Source organism: Cajanus cajan, chromosome 7 (assembly GCF_000230855.2).
Source record: "Cajanus cajan strain Asha chromosome 7, NIPB_CcT2T_4, whole genome shotgun sequence".
NCBI classification, from domain to species: Eukaryota; Viridiplantae; Streptophyta; class Magnoliopsida; order Fabales; family Fabaceae; genus Cajanus; species Cajanus cajan.
In genome coordinates this window covers 23,175,923-23,199,337 of record NC_138523.1, presented here as the reverse complement: position 1 = coordinate 23,199,337, position 23,415 = coordinate 23,175,923, and the positions used below count along the sequence as shown (strand labels likewise).

Genomic DNA, 23,415 nt, shown 5'->3' with positions numbered 1-23,415 from the left:
ACAATACTCATGCAGAATAACTGAGCCTGGAGAGGCTCGCCGAAATAATACTCTCACAGAATAATTGAGCCTGGAGAGGCTCGCCAAAATAATACTCTCTCAGAATAACTGAGCCTGGAGAGGCTCGCAGAAATAATATTCCCTAGAGAAACCTCAACTTCCACTCACGGGCCAAATTCCCCAGTGAAAGCTATCAAACCAAGATCAGCAAAATTCCCCAAGGGAGGCTTGATCATCTAAACAGAATATCCAAGTCGAAAGGACTTAAACTTCCTCAGTGGAAGGTAGCTTTCCAACTCAAGCAATGAGTGAAGCTAAGCCTGAAGAGGCTTTCTAAATAATACTCTGGGATAAATAAACTTTAAATCCCCACTCGCCTACTCAGAGGCACCCCCTCAAGAAAAATCACAAAAGACAAATAATCATTCCCCAAGCGGAATCCGGCACTCAGCCGAACACCAAACATCAAGATAATTCGCCTACTCAGAGGCACTCTTTCAAAAAAGAAAAAAAATCCAAAAGATCAATAACAATTCCCCAAGCGGAATTTGGCTTTTCAGCCAATCATTGAACATCAAGATGATATGCCTAACAGAAGAGGCTAATCAAAATCAACATCCAGAATCCCCAGCGAATAACAGCCTACACAGAGGCTACAAAAATCAAAAAATCAAAAGAGATACCCGAATAAGGATAACCGGGATACTCCACCAACGTCGAAAGGACGTCAGCCAATCATAAGGCATCGCTCACATCAGAAAGAGCATCTTTGTGTCTGCACCCTAAGGAATCAGAAATTCCCCAATGGGTACCAACTACGCAATGGAAAGTTGGGACACAGGAACCTATGAGTAACTGCACATCCCCTAGACGGATCCCTGCGTTATCTAGCCCTCAGCGGCATCAAAATAAAAAACAACCGTCGAAGCAGCATCGTGGACTGTGGAGACAAAATCAATGACAAAATCCCCAGCGGATAATAGCCTACACAGAGGCAACAAAACCAGAAAAACAAAAAGAGTCGCCCGAATAAGGATAACCGGGATACTCCACCACCGTCAAAAGGACGTCAGCCAACCATAAGGCACCGCTCATCTCAGAAAGAGCATCTTTGTGTCTACACCCCAAGGAAACAGAAATTCCTCAATGGGCACCAATTACGCAATGCAAAATTGGGACACAAGAACCTATGAGTAACTGCACATCCCCTAGACGGATCCCTGCGTTATCCAGCCCTCAGCGGCACCAAAATCAAAAACAACCGTCGAAGCAGCATCATGGACTGTGGAGACAAAACTATCACAAATCCCTGGAGAGAGCAAACTCACGCTACCCAGATGTCCAGAGCACCGAGGTATGCACAAAGCCTGGAGAGGCAATACTTAGCTACCCAGATGTCCAGAGCACCGAGGTATGCACAAGCCTGGAGAGGCAATACTCAGCTACCCAGATGTCCAGAGCACCGAGGTATGCACAAGCCTGGACAGGCAATACTCAGCTACCCAGATGTCCAGAGCATCGAGGTATGCACAAGCCTGGAGAGGCAATACTCAGCTACCTAGATGTCCAGAGCACCGAGGTATGCACAAGCCTGGAGAGGCAATACTCAGCTACCCAGATGTCCAGAGCACCGAGGTATGCACAAGCCTGGAGAGGCAATACTCAGCTACCCAGATGTCCACAGCCCCGAGGTATGCACAAGCCTGGAGAGGCAAAACTCATGCTACCCAGATGTCCAGAGCACCGAGGTATGCACAAAACCTGGAGAGGCTACTCAACAATTTTCCACCGGAAGACACTACAAGTCAGAAGGTTGGCACATCACCCGGACAATTGGGTCAACTCCTTTACTTGTCAGCCGGTACACCAAAAGGCCGTCCGACTAAGTAAAGGGGGGGCAGCTGTAGACCCCTAAAATTGTCCGGGTCGGAAATAAAGCTTGAAGACTCTCGAAGACTGAAGGAAGATCAGCCAGAAGGACTTCCAGAAGGCCCAAGGAGGGTTCTCTATAGGTCTAGAGGTCTTAGGATAGCTAAAATAAGAAAAGTGGGAGGAAAGAAGCCCAATACGGCCTCCCAGAGGTTCAGTACGGCCGTATTGAACATTTTGAACTTCAATACGGCCGCACTGAACTCAATACGGCCGTATTGAAGTTTCTGGACTTCAATACGGCTGCATTGAATTCAATACGGCTGCACTGAACTTTAATACGGCTGCATTGAATTCAATACGGCTGCACTGAACTTCAATACGGCTGCACTGAACTTCAATGCGGCCGTATTGAGGTTTTTTGAACTTCAATACGGCCGTATTGCATTCAATACGGCTGTATTGTAGTTCAAAATTTCAATGTTGACCGTATTGACCCCCAGAGACCGTATTGAGCCTTTTCCCTATAAATATGACGTCAATGGGACGTCATTTCACACTTTTCCACTGAGTTTTGACTCCCTCCTTGAGTATTCTGGGGTTTTTGAGCAGTGTTCTGCCCTAGAAATCTCTCTGGGAGTCGATCCGACGAAGTTCTGGAATTCCGAGCATTTAGCTTGGAGATTCGAACCTAGTCGAAGGGAAATCCTCCGGATTTCCATAGTTAAAATTTTATAGGAGGGAGAGAGCGGGCTTGTAGAGCGAGGGAACGCCAAAAAGCTTCCCAGTTTTACTTGAATATAAAAGCACGCTTCAAAGGTTTCTTCTTAAGTCCTTCCTTTTACTGCTTTCTGTGTGTATATTTAAATCTATCATCATGTAGATATTTAATTTACAATCGCTTATAATAAATAGGGGTAATTTAGTAATTTTGCGCTATTATTTAATAAATAATCTGTCATAGGGAACCCGAAAGGGGCGCTGTGGGGTGCTAACACCTTCCCCACGCGTAACCGACTCCCTTACCCAACTCTGGCTGTAATGGCCGAAGTTGATTTATAAAATCAATTGCCTTATCCCTTTTTCCAATGTTTTGAGTAAAACATTGGTGGCGACTCCATGAACCCTTCCTTTTTATGAAAACCGCTAATCTATGGAGGGTCCCGCTTGGGATTAACATGGATTGGTGAGCCTTTTAATAAAATTGCTCGTTTGACGAGGTCTCAGTTTGAGAATAAGTCATTCTAGCAATCCATATTTTTAAACAAATAAAAGAGTCCAACCATCCTTCGCGAATGTCGAAAGCCCGTTTCGGGCCGGTGGCGACACATATAATCAACTTCTGTCTGACTCAACAAAAATTTTTATAGCCTATAAAGAACAGAATAAAAGGATTTCTGAATTACTTGAGGAAAACCTTTTACTTAAGAATGAAAATGCAAAATTATTGAAAAAGTTAGAAAAAGATTTTGAACTATGTAATACAACTTCATAAGAAGTAAACATGTTTAATAAAGAGATTGATTTACTAAAATCAAATTTATCAAAGTTCATCCTACGAACTAAGAATCTTTAACAGATTTTACACTACTAGAAAAATTAAAATTAGAGAGGGAAAAAATTCGTCACTAAACTTCATAAAATCCGTCACAAATAAGTTAGTGACGGAATTTGTGACGGAAATGATTCCGTCACAAAATTTGGCGTCACAAAATATTTAGTGACGGATTATTTTCTCCGTCACAATTAGTGACGGAATTAAGGCGTCACAAACAATATAATTTCCGTCACTAATTTGTAACAATAAATGTTTAGAAATTAATAAAAATCCGTCGCAATTTGTGAGGGATTAAATCCCTCGCAATTTGTGAGGGATTACATCCCTCGCTATTTGAGAGGGATTGAGAGGTATGTGAGTCCGTCACAAATTGTGACGACACAAAATCCCTCACAAATTGTGATGAAAGAATCCCTCGCTATTTGAGAGGGATTAAATCCCTCGCTATTTGAGAGGGACTGAGAGGTATGTGAGTCCGTCACAAATTGTGATGACACAAAATCCGTCACAAACTGTGATGCCTATAATTGACTAGAATCCGTCACAATTTGCGACGGATTTTATCCGTCACTAACTGAGATGAATCCCTCGCTAACTGTTTGATGACTAAATTTGAGGAAACTATTGTTTTAAGAGTCTGGTAATCGATTACCTATACATGTAATCGATTACCAGACAATGAAAATCAAATTAAAAGTTTCTCTGGTAATCAATTACCCATTTATTGTAATCGATTACCAGAGCCTATTATTGAAACAATTTCAATCAAAACAAAAATATCAAGTCTTTTTTTATGAAAATGCATGATATCATTTAAAATGAAGATAAAAGAACAATACAGACATCAAGAGGAGTTCCCAAGTTTAATGATGTGCTTAATCGGCAAGACAACACATGAAAAATAATGAATGACCTCTATCAGTGTAACTATGACAATAAAGCTTCATTGGAGTATATCCATAGCCATGATACTTTTCATCATTTAGAGATCAAAATCCACAAGGCACACATTTAGGCAAAGAAACCCCTTCAAACAATACACATGAAGCAACCTAATTTTACTAAGCTAGATTGCTTATATAGTGATGACCTTATACCTATCTACCAAACATACAATTAATAGAGGCAACATGTTCCAAATCAAATCATACAAAAATTCAAATACAGGGGAAAAAATTCTTAAAATTGATTACCTTTTTTCCCGGCCTAACAAGCCTCAAGGCCACCTCAGCAGCAGTATTTGCAGTAGCAATAACATCAGTTGCCCTTCCTGTGACAGGACCTTCCTGAAGAACATGAGTGTGAGCCACCGCCGCGATGAAACCATTTATATGACAAGCCAAATCACTACAAACAACCAAAGAAACTACCATCAACTTCCCAGTAATAGCGAAAAACACAAATTTCATTCCCCCATCACTCATAACAAAATTCCTACTGAGAAAAAAAAAACCATGCTCAAAAATCTTACATTTTCAATATATCACCTTCTTCCAACACTGTCTCGTCACTAGCTAGTGGAGAGAAATGGCAGACCACATTGTTTACAGATAAGCAAGTTGGGAAAGTAACACCTCTCTCAATCTTCCTCTTCACGTTCTTGTACACATTTCCAGTTTGTCTGTACACACACATAAAACAAACTCTATAAGCTATAATCCAAAAATATTAAAAATAAATAAATAAACAAAACAGCAATTCCGTATGCATATATGAACATGTATGTTAAAAAAGTATCACAATTCACAAATAATGCTCCTTCATATATAAATAATAAAACCTTACTCTCTAATATAGGAATCGTGTATGTTTACAGACATTCACGATTATTTTCTCTTGCTTGCCATGGTTTTTTGGGTGACAAGGGAGATCTTGGTGATGATGGTTGGTCTTCGAAGATTAAAGGACCCGGTTCACTATCCTGGCCATGGAGCAAAATGAAAAACATCAAAAAATTAACTGAAGTCGTCAAACAGTTTATAACAGAGCAGGATATTATAAAGGATTTCAAACCTTTCCACTACAATCACCAACAACAAGCTTGACCTTCTCACACACATTAGATTTACAAGTGAAATAACCTTCATGTTCTTCCTCATTTCCATCATATAAAAAGACAATCCCTCTATAAATGTGCTTGACAATTCCTTGTTTACCATGCAAAATGACATAATAGATAAGATATCATGTGAAGCATGAAGATTCCAAATATACCACAAAGAAAAACCTGCTCATTCAGAGATAACAGACCTTAGATGGACCCTCCAGAACTTGACAGTATCATTAACCAATATAGTCTTACAGTTGATCTAGGGCAGTAAGTTTCAAATCAAATAGCCCACTCTTTACATGATATAATGATTCCAGAGAAGTGGAGACAAAAAAATTACAAAAACGAGTAAATAATTGAGAAATCAGGGGAGAGAGAGAATTAGCATACAACTTGTAGATACGAGACTGTGACAAAATCAGTATCTGGAGATAAGTCGACAAAAATATCCTCCATGGAACGAACCATGATACCACGATCAGAGGCATCACCATCCCCTAGTCGTCCAAGGGTAAAAGTTTTCCCAGTTCCAGTTTGACCATAAGCCATCACGGTCCCATTGTAACCATCAAGAACACTCTACAAACCAGACATCAAACACGTATTAAGCTATAGAGCATTGAGGAAATGTGATATGACAATGTCTTGATGAATATAATGTATAAAGTAGGTATAATGATAGCTAAGTAAAGGAATGATGATTATCAAATCATAAACAACACCGATATAAAGCAGAGTTAGATAAGAATAGCTCAGTAAAGGATGTTAACGAAAAATTAGGATATGCACCATTATAACAGACCTCCACAACTGGCTTAGCCACAACTTCATAGATGCATTTCTGTGAAGCAAATTCAGTAAGCACCTCATCAAACTCATAAGTGTCTGAATCCTAATTGTTTCTACGAAGTTTCAGTCTTTTAAGCTAAAGGATATTTAAACACAAATCGATAAACATTAAACAAGGCTTATGCATAAAACAATCCAACAATATACTACAAAGCAAAGAAAAACCAAAAACCAACACAGTTAGTTATTAATCAAATAAAATGAATGTACCTCTAGTTGTACTTCAACATATTCAGCAAAATCAGCATCCGCCATCATTTCTTCAGCATTTCGTGGTCTCAATCTTACAGCCACTTGAACTCTTCGAGGCACTGTACACAAAAATGATAATATAACAAGTGTATAATCTAAACTAATCTAATTATAATAGTTCTTTGTAAAGAACTTCAGCATTATAAATATATATATACCTCAATGCAAGCCAGCACAATCCTCAAAGCCATTTCATGGCAATATTTCCCTCTCAATGGGTATGATCCATATCTAGTATGAATAACAAATGTTAGAAATTCAGTCCATCAACCAAACAAAAGGCAAATGAATGTTTGTAGCCAATAAGAGTATAAACATTACTTTGAATAGAAAACCTCCCCATTTCCCCCACATAGCACAGCCATGTCTGTTCCAGTACACATCAGCATACCTCCATCAACAACAGATTGAACTGCTGAATTCAGAAACACGGAAGGTGAACCATAAGGATCAAGATCAACCTGAAAAAACAGCATGCTTGAACCTAATATTCAACAATAAAAATCCTGGCCATTTCAACTAAATTTTCAACAGATTGCTTGAAACCTGACTCCTTTGGGAAATTATGAATCAAAACATGTACTGTAATTTTACAATTCACTGATTCAAAGTCCCAAAAATTAAAACAGATTACATTACCTGATGTCCTTTGATTTCTCTACAGCTCCTCCTGCCAAGACAATCACAAAATAAGATACACAAACAACTAAAGAAACTATAGCCTTCCATGGGCAATAGGGTGAAGAACAACAATGTACACAAAACACAACACATAATTATTCCCAGCGAACCACATAGCTGTGAGAAGGAACGAGCAACCTTCTAGTGTGGTTGGTGTGGATCACGTCGGGATCAAAGAACACAACCTTCAAGGGGTAACACTCAACCGCCAAAGAACGAAGCTCGGTGCGCCTGAGACTGTAGTTGAACCTAAGCCGAGCGGTGAGCGTCACTCCAAAGTCGACAAACCCATGAAGGCAGCGCTGCACGGCCCATGCCACTGCGGAAAAGGGTGCGAACCAGCAGGAACCGGGCTTGGAGCGCGGTGTCAATCTCAGGTCCGGTGGAGAACGACAAGGGCTCGATGAGTGCGGAGGAGATGGCACGGTGGTCGAACCATAGCACGATGCGGAGGCTCTCGTAATGGACCAAGAGGAGGAGGTTAGGGTTACGCAGGGTGAGGTTCGCGCCGAGGCTTAACTTCTCGCCTTTCTTGAGGATCTTGACTTGGCCCATGACGAGGTTTGCGCCGGGGCCCTTCACCACCATCCCGGAGTGATCGCCGTCGTAAACCTTCCGCCGACGAGCGTGAGAAGGATTGGGGCTAGGGTTAGGGTTTCTTTGTGATCTAATGGAAGATGAATAGAAGGGAAGTCGTTGCCGATGACGACGGAGAAACGCAAGAACGCACGGGGTTTTGGGTTTTCTCATTTCTTTGAGAAAGGGATTCTAATTTTTCTTCACTCTTCAGACAAATGGGAGGCGCGCGCGGGTAGGTTTAGCGGAAAAAAAAATTATTTTAGAAAAAAATTAAAATTTAAGAGAGAAAATATTATTTAATTAGAAGAGGTTATAAACCTCCGTAAATAAAATAAAAAACTGCAGTGTTTTCACATAATTTAATAACTTCAAGAGATTTTTAAAACCTCCGCAAAATAACCTCCACTATTTATCAATAATTAAATCAAAAGATTATAAAAATTATAACTCAAATCTAGGTAAATATTTTGATATTAAATTTATTATATTAAAATTAATTAAATATTTTTATCAAACAAACTCATTCAGATTTTAAATTTTATTTACTATCTTTCATAATCAAAAGAAATCCAATATTAATTCAAAAGATAATAAAAATTATAACTAAAATATTTATAAATTTTCTAATATTAAATTTAGTATATATTAAAATTAATTAATTAAATATTTGTATTTAAGAAATTGTTAAAGATTTTAGATATTTATTTTAAAGTTTTTATTTTATTAAATTAATTAAATTTTATCACTTTTTAATAAAGTGAGTGAATGATAATGAATTAACTAAAATTCAAAAATATATTTTAATTAAAAATAATTTTTTAGTTAATACGGTAACTAAAAAGTATTATAATAAATAATTAAACTAAAAAAAATAAATTTTATAATGGTTATTTTTTTAATGATGTTAAATTAAATATTTTAATTATTTTACAATAAATTAAATAATAATAATAATAATAAAATATGTTAATTGATATTTTAAATAAAATATATTAAAATATCATAACCAAAAGAAATCAAGTATTATATCGAAAGATGAATAATTAATTTAGTATGTATATACCTAATTTTATTTAAATTATATATTGAATTTAATTTTTACGTATGAATTTTTTATTACCGAAACAATTAAATTCTTTGTTTAAATATATTTATATTATAAACAATATAAATTGTTAAGATAATTCTATAAGATATAGTTTAGATATACTAGTTTATACTCCCTTAATTTATTGTTTAATTTCCTTAGTCAGTTTTATCTAAATTCCTAAACTTTAGGGATTGATTATGTTTTATGCCTATTGTCGCCACCGGCCCGAAACGGGCTTTCGGCATTCGCGATGGATGGTTGGACTCTTTTATTTGTTTAAAAATATGGATTGCTAGAATGACTTATTCTCAAACTAAGACCTTGTCAAACGAGCAATTTTATTAAAAGGCTCACCAATCCATGTTAATCCCAAGCGGGACCCTCCATGGATTAGCGGTTTTCATAAAAAGGAAGGGTTCATGGAGTCGCCACCAATGTTTTACTCAAAACATTGGAAAAAGAAGTTTAAGGCAATCGATTCAAAAATCGACTTCGGCCATGACAACCAGAGTCGGGTAAAGGAGTCGGTTACGCGTGGGGAAGGTGTTAGCACCCCACAGCGCCCCTTTCGGGTTCCCTATGACAGATTATTTCTAAAAATAATAGTGCAAAATTACTAAATTACCCCTATTTATTCTAAACAATTATAACTTAACTATCTACATGATGACAGTTAAATATACACACAGAAGGCAGTAAAAGGAAGGTCTTAAGAAGAAACCTTTGAAGCGTGCTTTTATATTCAAGTAAAACTGGGAAGCTTTTTGGCGTTCCCTCGCTCTACAAGCCCGCTCGCTCCCTCCTAGAAAATTTTAACTATGGAAATCTGGAGGATTTCCCTTCGACTCAGTTCGAGACTCAAGCAAAAAGCTCAGAACTCGAGAACTTTGTCGGATCAACTCTCCGAGTGATTTCTAGGCAGAGCACTGCTCCAAAAAAACCCAGAATACTCAAGAAGAGGGTTAAAACTCAGTGTGAAAGTGTAGAATGACGTCCAAATGACGTCTTATTTATAGGGAACAGGCGCAATACGGGCCCTGGAGTCAATACGGCCCGTATTGAAGTTTTGAACTACAATACGGCCGTATTGAATTCAGTACGGCTGTATTGAAGTTCAGAAACTTCAATACGGCCGTATTGAGTTCAGTGCGGCTGTATTGAAGTTCAGAAACTTCAATACGGCCGTATTGAGTTCAGTGCGGCTGTATTGAAGTTCAGAAACTTCAATACGGCCGTATTGAGTTCAGTGCGGCTGTATTGAAGTTCAGAAACTTCAATACGGCCGTATTGAGTTCAGTGCGGCCGTATTGTAGTTCAAAATGTTCAATACGGCCGTACTGAACTTTTGGGAGGCCGTATTGGGCTTTATTCCCTCCACTTCCTTATTTTGAGCTATTATAAGACCTCTAGACCTGCAGAGAATCCTCCTAGGGCCTTCCATGAGTCCTTCTGGCTGACTTTCCTTCAGTCCTCAAGAGTCTTCAAGCTTTATTTCCGACCCGGACAATTTTAGGGGTCTACAGCTGCCCCCCCTTTACTTAGTCAAACGGCCTTTTGGTGTATCGTTTGATAAGTAAAGGAGTTGACCCAATTGTCCGGGGAATGTGCCATCCTTCTGACTTGTAGTGTCTTCAGGTGGGAAAATTGTTGAGTAGCCTCTCCAGGTTGGTGCATACCTCCGCGCTTCTAGTCACTTTGGTAGCATGAGTCTTGCCCTCTCCAGGGTGAGTTTGCCCTCTCCAGGGTGAGTTTGCCCTCTCTAGGATGAGTTTGCCCTCTCCAGGGTGGCTGAGTTTGCCCTCTCCAGGGTGAGTTTGCCCTCTCCAGGGTGGCTGAGTTCGCCCTCTCCAGGGTGAGTTTGCCCTCTCCAGGGTGAGTTTGCCCTCTCCAGGGTGGCTGAGTTTGCCCTCTCCAGGGTGAGTTTGCCCTCTCCAGGGTGGCTGAGTTTGCCCTCTCCAGGGTGAGTTTGCCCTCTCCAGGGTTTTGAGATAAGTTTGTCTCCACAGTCCACGATGCTGCTTCGACGATTTGTTTTTGATTTTGGTGCCGCTGAGGGCTGGATAACGCAGGGATCTGTCTAGGGGATGTGCAGTTACTCATAGGTTCTTGTGTCCCAACTTTCCATTGCGTAGTTGGTACCCATTGAGGAATTTCTGTTTCCTTGGGGTGTAGACACGAAGATGCTCTTTCTGATGTGAGCGATGCCTTATGATTGGCTGACGTCCTTTCGACGATGGTGGAGTATCCCGGTTATCCTTATTCGGGTGACTCTTTTTGTTTTTCTGGTTTTGTTGCCTCTATGTAGGCTATCATCCGCTGGGGGATTTTGTCGTTTTGTTGTGATTAGCCTCTTCTGTTAGGCGGATCATCTTGACGTTCAATGATTGGCTGAATGCCGAATTCCGCTTGGGGAATGATTATTGATCTTTCAATTTTTCCTCTTTTTGAAGGAGTGCCTCTGAGTAGGAGAATTATCTTGATGTTTGGTGTTCGGCTGAGTGCCGGATTCCGCTTGGGGAATGGTTATTGATTTTTTTTATTTTTCTCCTTTTGTAGGGGTGCCTCTTGAGTAGGTGACTGGGGATTTGGGGATCTTATGTATCCCAGAGTATTATTTAGGAAGCCTCTGCAGGCTTAGCCTCACTCAGCGCTTGAGTCAGAGAGCTATCTTCCACTGAGGAAGTTTCAAGTCCTTTGACTGAATATTTTGCTTGGATGATCGCGCTTCCATTGGGGATTTTGACGATTTTGCTTTGATAGCTCTCGCTGGGGATTTGTTCCATGAGCTTAAGCTGAGGTTTCTCTGGGGAGTATTATTTCTGCGAGCCTCTCCAGGCTCAGTTATTCTGTACAATTTGTTGAGTATTATTTCGGCGAGCCTCTCCAGGCTCAGTTATTCTGTGAGGGAGTATTGTTTCGGCAAGCCTCTCCAGGCTCAATTATTCTGAGAGAGTATTATTTCGGCAAGCCTCTCCAGGCTCAATTATTCTGTGGGAGTATTATTTCGGCGAGCCTCTCCAGGCTCAGTTATTCTGAAGGAGTATTATTTCGGCAAGCCTCTCCAGGCTCAATTATTCTGTACAATTTTGTGGATTTTCTATATTTTGCCTTTTTTGTTGATTTTTGGCTTTTTCTGTATTTTTGCCTTTTTTGTCGATTTTCGGCTTTTGTTGACTGCTGTCATACACAGGCAACTTTTCTATTTTTTTATTTTATGCGATTGCCTCATGATAAGGTCTTTGAATGTGCAACTAATGTGTGTGTGATGCACAAATGCAAGTTTTATTATTTAATGTTTTTTAGAAAAATGAATGGCTCTCCCTATCCTCCTTTTCTTGGAGGAATTTCTGTCATCGACGAGAGGGAATATTTTTGTGAGCCTTTTTCACAGGAGATTACGGATTTTATAGGAACCCCTCCAATTTTCTTTATTGACTGATTATTAAAGGAATTTCGTACAATTTTTATGAAATACCAATTTTAGAGGCATAATCACATGGTCAAGAGAGAAGAGAAAATGAATAGATATTTTATTGATATTCACAAGTGTTTTTACAGAAAGATATACAGAAGGAATTTCTGAAGAATGGCTGGCCAGGGTAAGCTATATACATTGGGCTTAACAATTATATCTGTAATTGTTGCTCTTTACGTTCCCCTAGTTGCTTCGGGTGAGATGCCTGAGCCAGGAGTGTAGATACTGCAAGACGCTTGCTTCTAGAAGATAATCACTTGAGCCGCCTTTCGGTTTTCGATTCAAGTGATCGTTGCTTGCTTTGTTTTTGTATCTTATTCTTTTGCCCCTAACTTTTGCCTAGGACGTATCCTAGCGGGGATAGATTCGCCTTTGTTTTGCCTAGTACCCTTGTACTGGCGGGCTTTTATTTTTCCCTAATTTTTGCCTAGGACGCCCTTTTTGGGTTTTCATCCTAGCGGGCTTATGGAAGCAACGTCTTCAAGCATAATACTTCTTTACCACGTCAGCATTGACTGGGTATCGAAGTTCTTCTCCATCCACGTCTGTGAGGATTAATGCTCCTCCTGAGAAGGCTCGCTTCACCACGTATGGTCCTTAGTAATTTGGGGCCTACTTTCCGATTTTGTCCTTTTGAGCTGGTAGTAATTTCTTCATTACCAGCTTTCCCTCATGGTAGACTCGAGGGTGGACTTTCTTGTCAAAAGCCTTTTTGATCTTCCTCTGATAGGCTTGACCATGGCATATGGCATTCAGCCATTTCTCTTCGATAAGGTTCAACTGGTCGTATCGGCTTTGAACCCATTCTGCCTCGGAAAGTTTTGCTTCCATGATTACCCTTAGAGAAGGTATTTCGACTTCGACGGGTAGAACTGCCTCCATCCCATAGACGAGGGAGAATGGAGTAGCTCCTGTAGATGTGCGTACTGAAGTCCTATAGCCATGAAGAGTGAAGGGTAACATCTCATGCCAGTCTTTAAATGAGACAACCATCTTTTGCACTATTTTCTTGATGTTCTTATTGGTTGCCTCGACTGCCCCATTCATCTTTGGCCGATATGGGGAAGAGTTGTGGTGTTGGATCTTGAATTCTTGGCACAGTTCTTCCACCATTTTGTTGTTCAGATTAGATCCATTATCAGTGATGATTTATTTCTCCATGCTTCCACTAGATTATTCTAAAATCTTTTGGGACAAGAGAGAAAAGAAGGGAAAGATATTTTTATTCTGAAGTTTGTGTTTTAGAGGGGATTTATTTTTCAAAAATGGTTTTTGTAAGAATGTTTGGCCAAGGTAGGCTTATGTGTTTAGGCTTGTTTGATTAAACACTTATGAAGTTAAGAAAATCTTTGTTTTTGTGATTTTGACAACTTGGATAGCTTCTCTTGAACCTTTCTTTTTGAATTCGGTTCATGGTACCATCATGGATTTCTTTTGTTTTTTGATTGTCCTTATTTTTTGCCTAAAACACCCTTTTGTGGTGTTTTAGCGGACTTTTGTTTTTGTTCATTTCTGCAACCCTAACTTTTGCCTAGGTCACCCTTTCGTGGGATTCCTAGCAGGTCTTTTGCTCTTATTTTTGCGCAGCCCCTTTTTTTGGGTTTCCTGCCGAGATTCTTTTATTATAAAGGATTTCTTTTTATCCATGATGGCACTTGTCGAGGCCAAGGGAAAATGCTCCAAGTTGTCACACACACTTCCACATAAAAATGATGTGGGTTTATTATTATTAAGATGATTTTAACCTCATTCATGTTTATTCAAACAGGGTTAAAAAAAATGTGGTTTAGAATTTTATTATAAGCAAGAAAAGAAGCAATGAGAAAGAATGATTTTATTATAATCATAGTGGAAACATGTGTCCTTATTTCATCACTGATATGGGTCCCAATATTGACCTCTTTTATCTCTCGGCCCTGCCCCAAATTCACGGTCTCCAATTTCTCTTGACACGGTTGGAGTAGACGAGTTTCTTGATCTAGCAGTCTTTGCAGATCCGGAGAGATGGTCTCCTCATCACTGTCCAACTCAACCCATTCATCCTCAACTTTTGGATCCCGGTCAGAGCGAACAATTACAGACATAATTATTTTATTGGTTCTGTTTAGGTTTAGAATTATTAATGTTAATGAGGGAAGAGAGAAAAGAACAAAAGAGAGAGTGATGTGTGAAAAATGCCTCTTTATTGATATGTATTAAAATTTGTACAAAGACCCTTATTTACATGAAAAGGTTCTCATGATCTCGGGTACTGATCATGAGTCCCTAAAAGAAAAGAAAAATATGAAGGGGCCCTATCGTGGCTTGCCATTCTCTACTCCTGCTTTGGTAGAGGATTCTTGCTCACGTCGAGCGCTGTCGAATCGAAGGTGACCCACCCAGCATCAATATGGTCTTGGACCTTATATTTGAGAACTTTACAGTTCTCCGTTGAATGCCCCGATGCCCCCGAATGGTATAGACATTTGTCTTGTGGTTTGTACCAATCGGGGTATGGTGGATCAAATTTCCTCGGTGGAACATAAGCTAGAAGACGCGCTTCTACTAGCTTCGGCAGGAGGTCGCTATATGTGGTCGGAAGTTTATCAAACTTCCTCACAGGGTTGTATTGCGACTTTCCCGACTTCGAAGTGGAAGAAGATAAAGAAACATTTACGGCATTGACTCCTCCCTCCTTCTTCTTCCTGAAGGTCTTCTTAGCTTCGAATGATTGGGAGGGCTTAGCTAGCTTCCCACTTTTCAGCCCTTGTTCCACCCTTTCTCCAATGGTGATGATGTCCGAGAAGAGTGTGGTCGTGTTCCCTATCATTTTGTCATAATAGGGACCGGTCAACGAATTTATGAACAAGGACACCGTCTCCTTATCTGACAGCGGGGGCTCTATTTGTGCCGCCAACTCCCTCCATCGTTGGGCATACGCCTTGAAAGATTCATCATTTGTTTTACTCAAGGCTTGAAGATCTGACCTATCGGGTGTTAGGTCGATCCCACGTATCTCGGGAAATCTGGCACTTTAAATTTAGGAGGAAATTGAATATCCCTCACTAAGCACTGTCGCCACCGGCCCGAAACGGGCTTTCGGCACTCGCGAAGGATGGTTGGACTCTTTTATTTGTTTAAAAATATGGATTGCTAGAATGACTTATTCTCAAACTGAGACCTCGTCAAACGAGCAATTTTATTAAAAGGCTCACCAATCCATGTTAATCCCAAGCGGGACCCTCCATGGATTAGCGGTTTTCATAAAAAGGAAGGGTTCATGGAGTCGCCACCAATGTTTTACTCAAAACATTGGAAAAAGAGGTTTAAGGCAATCGATTCAAAAATCGACTTCGGCCATTACAACCAGAGTCGGGTAAGGGAGTCGGTTACGCGTGGGGAAGGTGTTAGCACCCCACAGCGCCCCTTTCGGGTTCCCTATGACAGATTATTTAAAAATAATAGTGCAAAATTACTAAATTACCCCTATTTATTCTAAGCAATTATAAATTAACTATCTACATGATGACAGTTTAAATATACACACAGAAAGCGGTAAAAGGAAGGTCTTAAGAAGAAACCTTTGAAGCGTGCTTTTATATTCAAGTAAAACTGGGAAGCTTTTTGGCGTTCCCTCGCTCTACAAGCCCCCTCGCTCCCTCCTAGAAAATTTTAACTATGGAAATCCGGAGGATTTTTCTTCGACTCAGTTCGAGACTCAAGCAAAAAGCTCAGAACTCGAGAACTTTGTCGGATCAACTCTCCGAGTGATTTCTAGGCAGAGCACTGCTCAAAAAAACCCAGAATACTCAAGAAGAGGGTTAAAACTCAGTGTAAAAGTGTGAAATGACGTCCCATTGACGTCATATTTATAGGGAAGAGGCTCAATACGGTTTATGAGGGTCAACACGGTCAACATTGAAATTTTGAACTAATACGGCCGTATTGAATTCAATACGGCCGTATTGAAGTTCAAAAAACCTCAATACGGCCGTATTGAAGTTCAGTGCGGCCGTATTGAAGTTCAGTGCAGCCGTATTGAATTCAATGCAGCTGTATTGAAGTCCAGAAACTTCAATACGGCCGTATTGAGTTCAGTGCGGCCGTATTGAAGTTCAAAATGTTCAATACGGCCGTACTGAACCTCTGGGAGGCCGTATTGGGCTTCATTCCTCCCACTTTTCTTATTTTAGCTATTCTAAGACCTCTAAACCTACAGATAGTCATCCTATGGTCTTCTGGGAGTCTTTCCGGCTGACTTTCCTTTGGTCTTTGAGAGTCTTCCAGCTTTATTTCCGACCCAGACAATTTTAGGGGTCTACAAGCACATGTCGGCGGCATCTTTAATATCGAAATCATGCCCCTCCATAGCCCTTAGCCGATCCTCTAGGGCGTGGAATTGTTCCTTTGAAACTTCGGGCTCTTTAATCATAATTCCAGCCCCAATAGGTATGGCGTGCGGAGGTTCTTCTTCATGCACCTCCTCTTCCTCATGATGGGACCCATGGTCACTGTGGCTTGATCCATGGAAGTTATGTTGACGCATGAGTTCCATCATTTGCGCCATCTGCTCTTTAAGCTGTGAAAGCTCGGTTGTGAGCTTCTTATTTTGTTCCTCCAACGCGTCCATCTTCTTGATTTTCTGCGCGCGCGTGAGGACAGAGAGATGACCAGCCACTTTCTAAAATGAATGTTTAATTAGTTTATTTATGGGATGAATACGCTCTTGACATGAGCTTGATAACCCTCCATTTTTAAGGCGCTGCCTTTTTAAAACAGAGTGTTACTACCCTCCTTGACTTATGATCTCTCCTCAACGGAGAATCTCGATAATTATGGGTCTCTTTTACTCATGTCAAGAGGTATTGGTGAACCTAAAATGCATGGTTTATGAGGATGCATGATGTCTTATTGGTAATGATGTACATGCTCCTCACTTTTATTATATTTCCACACATGGTCTTTCCTCTCATGTCATGGTATTTTCATGCATGGGGATTATTCTTAGACCTTATCACGAGGTTTATTATTAATGCACAAACAATATCACATAAACCTATACACAAACAATTCACTCATCCACGAACAGTCACGAGTGAATCACGAGGTAGGGGTATCCTGCAGAAAAGTGCATATTCAAGGTGGTTCTAACTGTTCTCACCGGTCTGAGGCCCCCAAGGTGCCCCCATTATAGGGACCCAATTCCTCTCGTCGTAAGTCGATGGAAAGTTCCAACGCACTGTCGGACTTGAGTTCATGGTTATCACCTTGAGTGATGTTTTCCGACAACGGTCTACGGGCACCTATAGACCCATTCGACAACCGGCCGTACTAACATCCACTCCCTATGGCTTTCCACTCATGCCCCCGGGTATAGAGGGAACTGTTGTGTGCAAAGGTTTGTGTACAGTTTTTATTTCAAACAATTGCGGAAATTTAAACATACAACAGTTATTTAAAGCCAAATAGATAAAACATGTTATCATACAAGTAAGGGGTAATAAAGTAATTTTAAACTATTATTTTAGAAATAATCCATCACTAAATGGGACTGACTCTCGAGGCTTCCCCAATGGAGTCGCCATCTGTCGCCACCGGCCCGAAACGGGCTTTCGGCATTCGCGATGGATGGTTGGACTCTTTTATTTGTTTAAAAATATGGATTGCTAGAATGACTTATTCTCAAACTGAGACCTTGTCAAACGAGCAATTTTATTAAAAGGCTCACCAATCCATGTTAATCCCAAGCGGGACCCTCCATGGATTAGCGGTTTTCATAAAAAGGAAGGGTTCATGGAGTCGCCACCAATGTTTTACTCAAAACATTGGAAAAAGAAGTTTAAGGCAATCGATTCAAAAATCGACTTCGGCCATGACAACCAGAGTCGGGTAAGAGAGTCGGTTACGCGTGGGGAAGGTGTTAGCACCCCACAGCGCCCCTTTCGGGTTCCCTATGACAGATTATTTCTAATAATAATAGTGCAAAATTACTAAATTACCCCTATTTATTCTAAACAATTATAACTTAACTATCTACATGATGACAGTTAAATATACACACAGAAAGCAGTAAAAGGAAGGTCTTAAGAAGAAACCTTTGAAGCGTGCTTTTATATTCAAGTAAAACTGGGAAGCTTTTTGGCGTTCCCTCGCTCTACAAGCCCGCTCGCTCCCTCCTAGAAAATTTTAACTATGGAAATCCGGAGGATTTCCCTTCGACTCAGTTCGAGACTCAAGCAAAAAGCTCAGAACTCGAGAACTTTGTCGGATCAACTCTCCGAGTGATTTCTAGGCAGAGCACTGCTCAAAAAAAACCCAGAATACTCAAGAAGAGGGTTAAAACTCAGTGTGAAAGTGTAGAATGACGTCCAAATGACGTCTTATTTATAGGGAACAGGCGCAATACGGGCCCTGGAGTCAATACGGCCCGTATTGAAGTTTTGAACTACAATACGGCCGTATTGAATTCAGTACGGCTGTATTGAAGTTCAGAAACTTCAATACGGCCGTATTGAGTTCAGTGCGGCTGTATTGAAGTTCAGAAACTTCAATACGGCCGTATTGAGTTCAGTGCGGCTGTATTGAAGTTCAGAAACTTCAATACGGCCGTATTGAGTTCAGTGCGGCTGTATTGAAGTTCAGAAACTTCAATACGGCCGTATTGAGTTCAGTGCGGCCGTATTGTAGTTCAAAATGTTCAATACGGCCGTACTGAACTTTTGGGAGGCCGTATTGGGCTTTATTCCCTCCACTTCCTTATTTTGAGCTATTATAAGACCTCTAGACCTACAGAGAATCCTCCTAGGGCCTTCCATGAGTCCTTCTGGCTGACTTTCCTTCAGTCTTCAAGAGTCTTCAAGCTTTATTTCCGACCCGGACAATTTTAGGGGTCTACAGCTATTTATTTTATTGTATCCATCAATTCAATAACATGAAAATCATTCAGATTCAAGTACTAAGGAAACTAAACTAGAAATTAGGAGAGGATAAACTAGTATATCTAAACTATATCTTATAGAATTATCTTAACATAAATATATAACAAAAAACACAATATTTTTTAAAAATAATGTAATTTACTCTGCTCACATACAAAAATTAATAAACGTACAAAGTAATCAAATATATTTAAAATTAAATAGGTCAAACTAAAGTTTTTACTATAATATGTATTTAGTTTAAAAGCATAGGCTACAAGTTATTTATAAAAAAAAACTTATATTACACTTAAAAGATTGATCTACCTGAATAAAAATGAATAATAATATTAGTTATTATTATTATTATATTAAATTTAATGACTATATATAATATATTAAAATTATATATACTATAATATATTAAAAGATTGATCTATTTCAATAAAAATGAATAATAATAATAATTATTATTATTATTATTATTGTATTAAATTTACAATAATATATTGAAATTATATATACTTTTATTTATCTTTTTAAATATTAAACTTGTTGATTTATATAATAAAGTGAAATTTATAAGTCTAAAAATTTGTATACTTTATAATGAGTGTGCATGCTTTGTAAATTATCACTTGAGAGTACAAACGAGAGGTTAGAGTTGTTTGAGGCTAATTTGATGGTGTTTCATTCTACCGTTGACTGTGGATAGTTATTACAATGTCAATTAATTCATATATTATTTCCCTTCCTTTTTCTTTGAGATACATATGAATATATAGTTCTAATATTTATTCATTTGAATCAATTCTAACTCATATTTTTCACAATATTAGGATACTTGAAAACACAAGATCGAGTAATACCTGTCATATTAATAACTTTCATGCAAAATAAAATATCTCCATTTTTTAGGTTGTGCTTATTTCTTTCATAAATCTAAATTAGATTAATTTATAAGTTTGCTTTTAAGCATAAAAAATAAGAAATTAAAGGATATTATTTTATTAAAAAAAATAAGAAATTTTTAATTTTTAACTAAAAATTTAAATTTTAAAATTAAAAATTATGAAATTAGAAAGATATTTTTCAATAAATAACTAAATTAGTTAATTATTATTTATTTTATATTTGTGGACATTATCTTCTTATAGTTAATGACTTTTATAGAGTGTTTTAAAGGTTTTTAATAATTATTAGTATTTTAATAATGAATATTTATGAAAATTAATTTTTATAATATTTTGATTTTTAAGTAGCCCAGAACGGGCCGTTCTCACACTGGAACATTTGTGAAATTCCTTAAAATAGTATAATTTCAAATTCTCGCAAAAATAGGAGAATTTGAAATTTCTCATATTTGTTTTTCTTATTTCACCTATATATTTTATCTTTCTTTTCATTATTTTAATTATTAGATATTCAAAAATATTTTTAAAATTATTAAATATTATCTTATATTAATTTTTAAAATTATTAAATATTTAAAAATTAGCTAATATTTATTTTTATAAAATTTATTTTAAAAATCTCAACATATAAATATATTTTTAAAATTAATTTTATCATGATGGAATCAAATTATCATATCTAACCTAATAATTTAAAATTTGAGATATTTGAATTGACTTAATTATCCAAACAAAATATTTTAAGAATGATAGAAATTGAAATCAAAGTAATTCAAATACCAAGAATTTAAAATTCCTTGAATTTGTAAAATTCCTCATCCAAACACACCATAAGGGAATGCAATTGTAAGAGACAATTATATGAGTAAGATGTTTATTGTATGGATTAGAGTACTAGGTAGGTTCTTAAGAGAACCCTGAGAGAAACAAACAAACTATGCAAGTTTATATTTTGCTTTTTGATTGTTTTGTTGTATTCCTTGTTGCATGACATGTATGAATATGTATTTAATTCCACAAATACATGAGTTTTGATTTGAATTAAACATGTTTGGTATTTCAATTATGAAAAATATTATGTTATTCAATTTTTGTTATTTGTGTTATGGTATGTGGGGTAGAGGGTGTCACACAAATGATATATATTTATTATTAATAAATACATAAAATATATATATATATAATATTTTTATAATATTATTCATAAATTAATATCAACAATATTATTAGTATATTTATACATAAACTAATAATTTGATAAATATAACTTATTATATATTAATATACTTTTACAAAAATATAAATATACATATCTTATCTACTATATTTATATTTTTGTAAAAGTATATTAATATATACTAAGTTATATTTATCAAATTATCAATTTATCTATAAATATACTAAAAATATTATTGATATTAATTTATTAGCAATATTAAATTATTAATAATATATAAATTTTATTTATTTAGAAATAATAAATATATATCATTTGTTACATTAATAAAAATTATAGTATATGTTAACTTAAATAAGCAAATAATTGTATAATTTTAAATTATTATTATTATTATATATATATATATATATATATTAAAATTATAAAATTATTAAATTTTTAATGGGAGAGATTCAAATTGCACAATTATGATTTTTGAGGGACTATAATTGTTCAATTAAAAATTAAACGACTAAAATTGCACAATTACAATCCTTTAGGGACTAAAATTATCCAATTAAAATCTTAGGGATCAAAATTGCACAATTACAATACTTGAGGGATCAAAAATGTAATTAAGCCAAAATTAAATTAATATTCTTTTTTTTTTTAATTTCACAAGTTTTTTTTTAAAATATTTTTAATGAATGTCTTAGTTTCTTATGTTCAAAATTGACAATTTTTTATTTAATTAAATGAATTTCATAATTTTTTCAGTCCTTTAATGAAATAAAATATTTTTAATTTTATTATTTTTTTAAAAAATATTTAACATATTTTCTTTAATTATGCATAATTCTTAAATATAAAATTTTCATAAATAAAATTTAATATTTTGAGAGGGAACAATTTGTCACAAAATTTTCACAAAATATTTTAACCTATTTGTGACGGAATTTTGAGAGGGAACAATCCATCACTAAATGTTTTCATTTTAGTGACGAAATTTGTGATGGATTTTTTAGAGACGAAGTTCATTCCGTCACAAAATCCGTCACAAACATTTTTTTTTATTTAGCGATGAAATTTGTGACGGATTTTTAAAGACGAAAATTTTTCCGTCACAAAATCCGTCACAAATTTTTTTTTTTTGATTCAGTGACGAAATTTGTGACGGATTTTTAGAGACGGAATATATTCCGTCACAAAATCCGTCACAAAAGTCAATAAATTCTAGTCCGTCACAAAACTTAAAATTCCCTCACAAAATGCGTCACTATTAGCGATGCTATTTTTTCCGTCACAAAATTCGTCACAAATATTAATTTTTCTAGTAGTGTTAAAATACTCTAGGAGCAGTAATGATAAATCAGGAATAGGATATGATGAACCTGAGCCTGAAGATAAATCAAGTACATCTGCATGTTCTACCCCTTTTAAAATTATGATGTTATTAGGTAAATAAATAAATGCTCTTGAGATGAGAAGGGTCATCGAACCTATGAAGAGATCATCCCCTTAAATGAGAAAGGGGGTTATATAGAGGAGAGTTTACCAAGTTTCATCATAAAACTTGTGTTGAGAGTTTCGAAGTTGCATCTAGAAAACTTTTGAGGAAGGAGTTTCCAAGTTTCATCTATAAAATTTGTGAGAAGGGGTTTTAAAGTTTAATCCACAAGACATGAAGGGAGCATTTTTAGGAAATATGTGTAATACATTTTAAGATATATAATGAAAATCCTTGTGGAGTAGACATGAAAGGCTGAACCATGTTAAATAAGTTTTGTTTAATCATTTTCTATCTATTTATGGTGTTATTTTAATTTGTTTCTCATGTTTGTGGCACGTAAAAGAATAAGGACTTTTATTTGTTTCTAATAGTTGTATCAAAGTTCATGGTTCATGCAATTTGATGACCTATCCCTCAAGTATTGAAGATTAACATAAGGCAATCCCAAAAATCACAAAATGGAGACAAGAAATACTATAGAGAAAAAATAAGATTGAAGATGATTATGACATGCATCCAAGACAACAAGAAGA

At 37.0% G+C, this 23,415-nt stretch overlaps 1 protein-coding gene across 1 annotated transcript; it reads right to left on the bottom strand.

The window, feature by feature from the left end:
• Positions 1-4,576: 4,576 nt before the first annotated feature.
• LOC145949912 (uncharacterized) lies at positions 4,577-8,009 on the bottom strand. Its single transcript, XM_083060820.1, has 9 exons — positions 7,829-8,009; positions 7,398-7,773; positions 7,218-7,248; positions 6,900-7,039; positions 6,737-6,809; positions 6,537-6,637; positions 5,213-6,056; positions 4,899-5,048; positions 4,577-4,713 (listed from the first exon to the last, which is right to left on the bottom strand). The coding sequence occupies exons 1-6, from the start codon at positions 8,007-8,009 to the stop codon at positions 6,611-6,613; spliced, it is 828 nt and encodes a 275-aa protein (XP_082916946.1). The 3' UTR covers positions 4,577-4,713; positions 4,899-5,048; positions 5,213-6,056; positions 6,537-6,610.
• Between the last annotated feature and the right edge of the window lie 15,406 nt (positions 8,010-23,415).

Bases quoted from the DNA above. Each gene is read 5' to 3' on its own strand.
- LOC145949912 (XM_083060820.1), bottom strand. From the start codon at position 8,009: ATGAGAAAACCCAAAACCCCGTGCGTTCTTGCGTTTCTCCGTCGTCAT. The intron at 7,249-7,397 runs GTTGCTCGTTCC...TTGTCTTGGCAG, and splicing joins CACACCAACCACACTAGAAG to GAGGAGCTGTAGAGAAATCA. The intron at 6,638-6,736 runs GTATATATATAT...TTTTGTGTACAG, and splicing joins TTGTGCTGGCTTGCATTGAG to TGCCTCGAAGAGTTCAAGTG.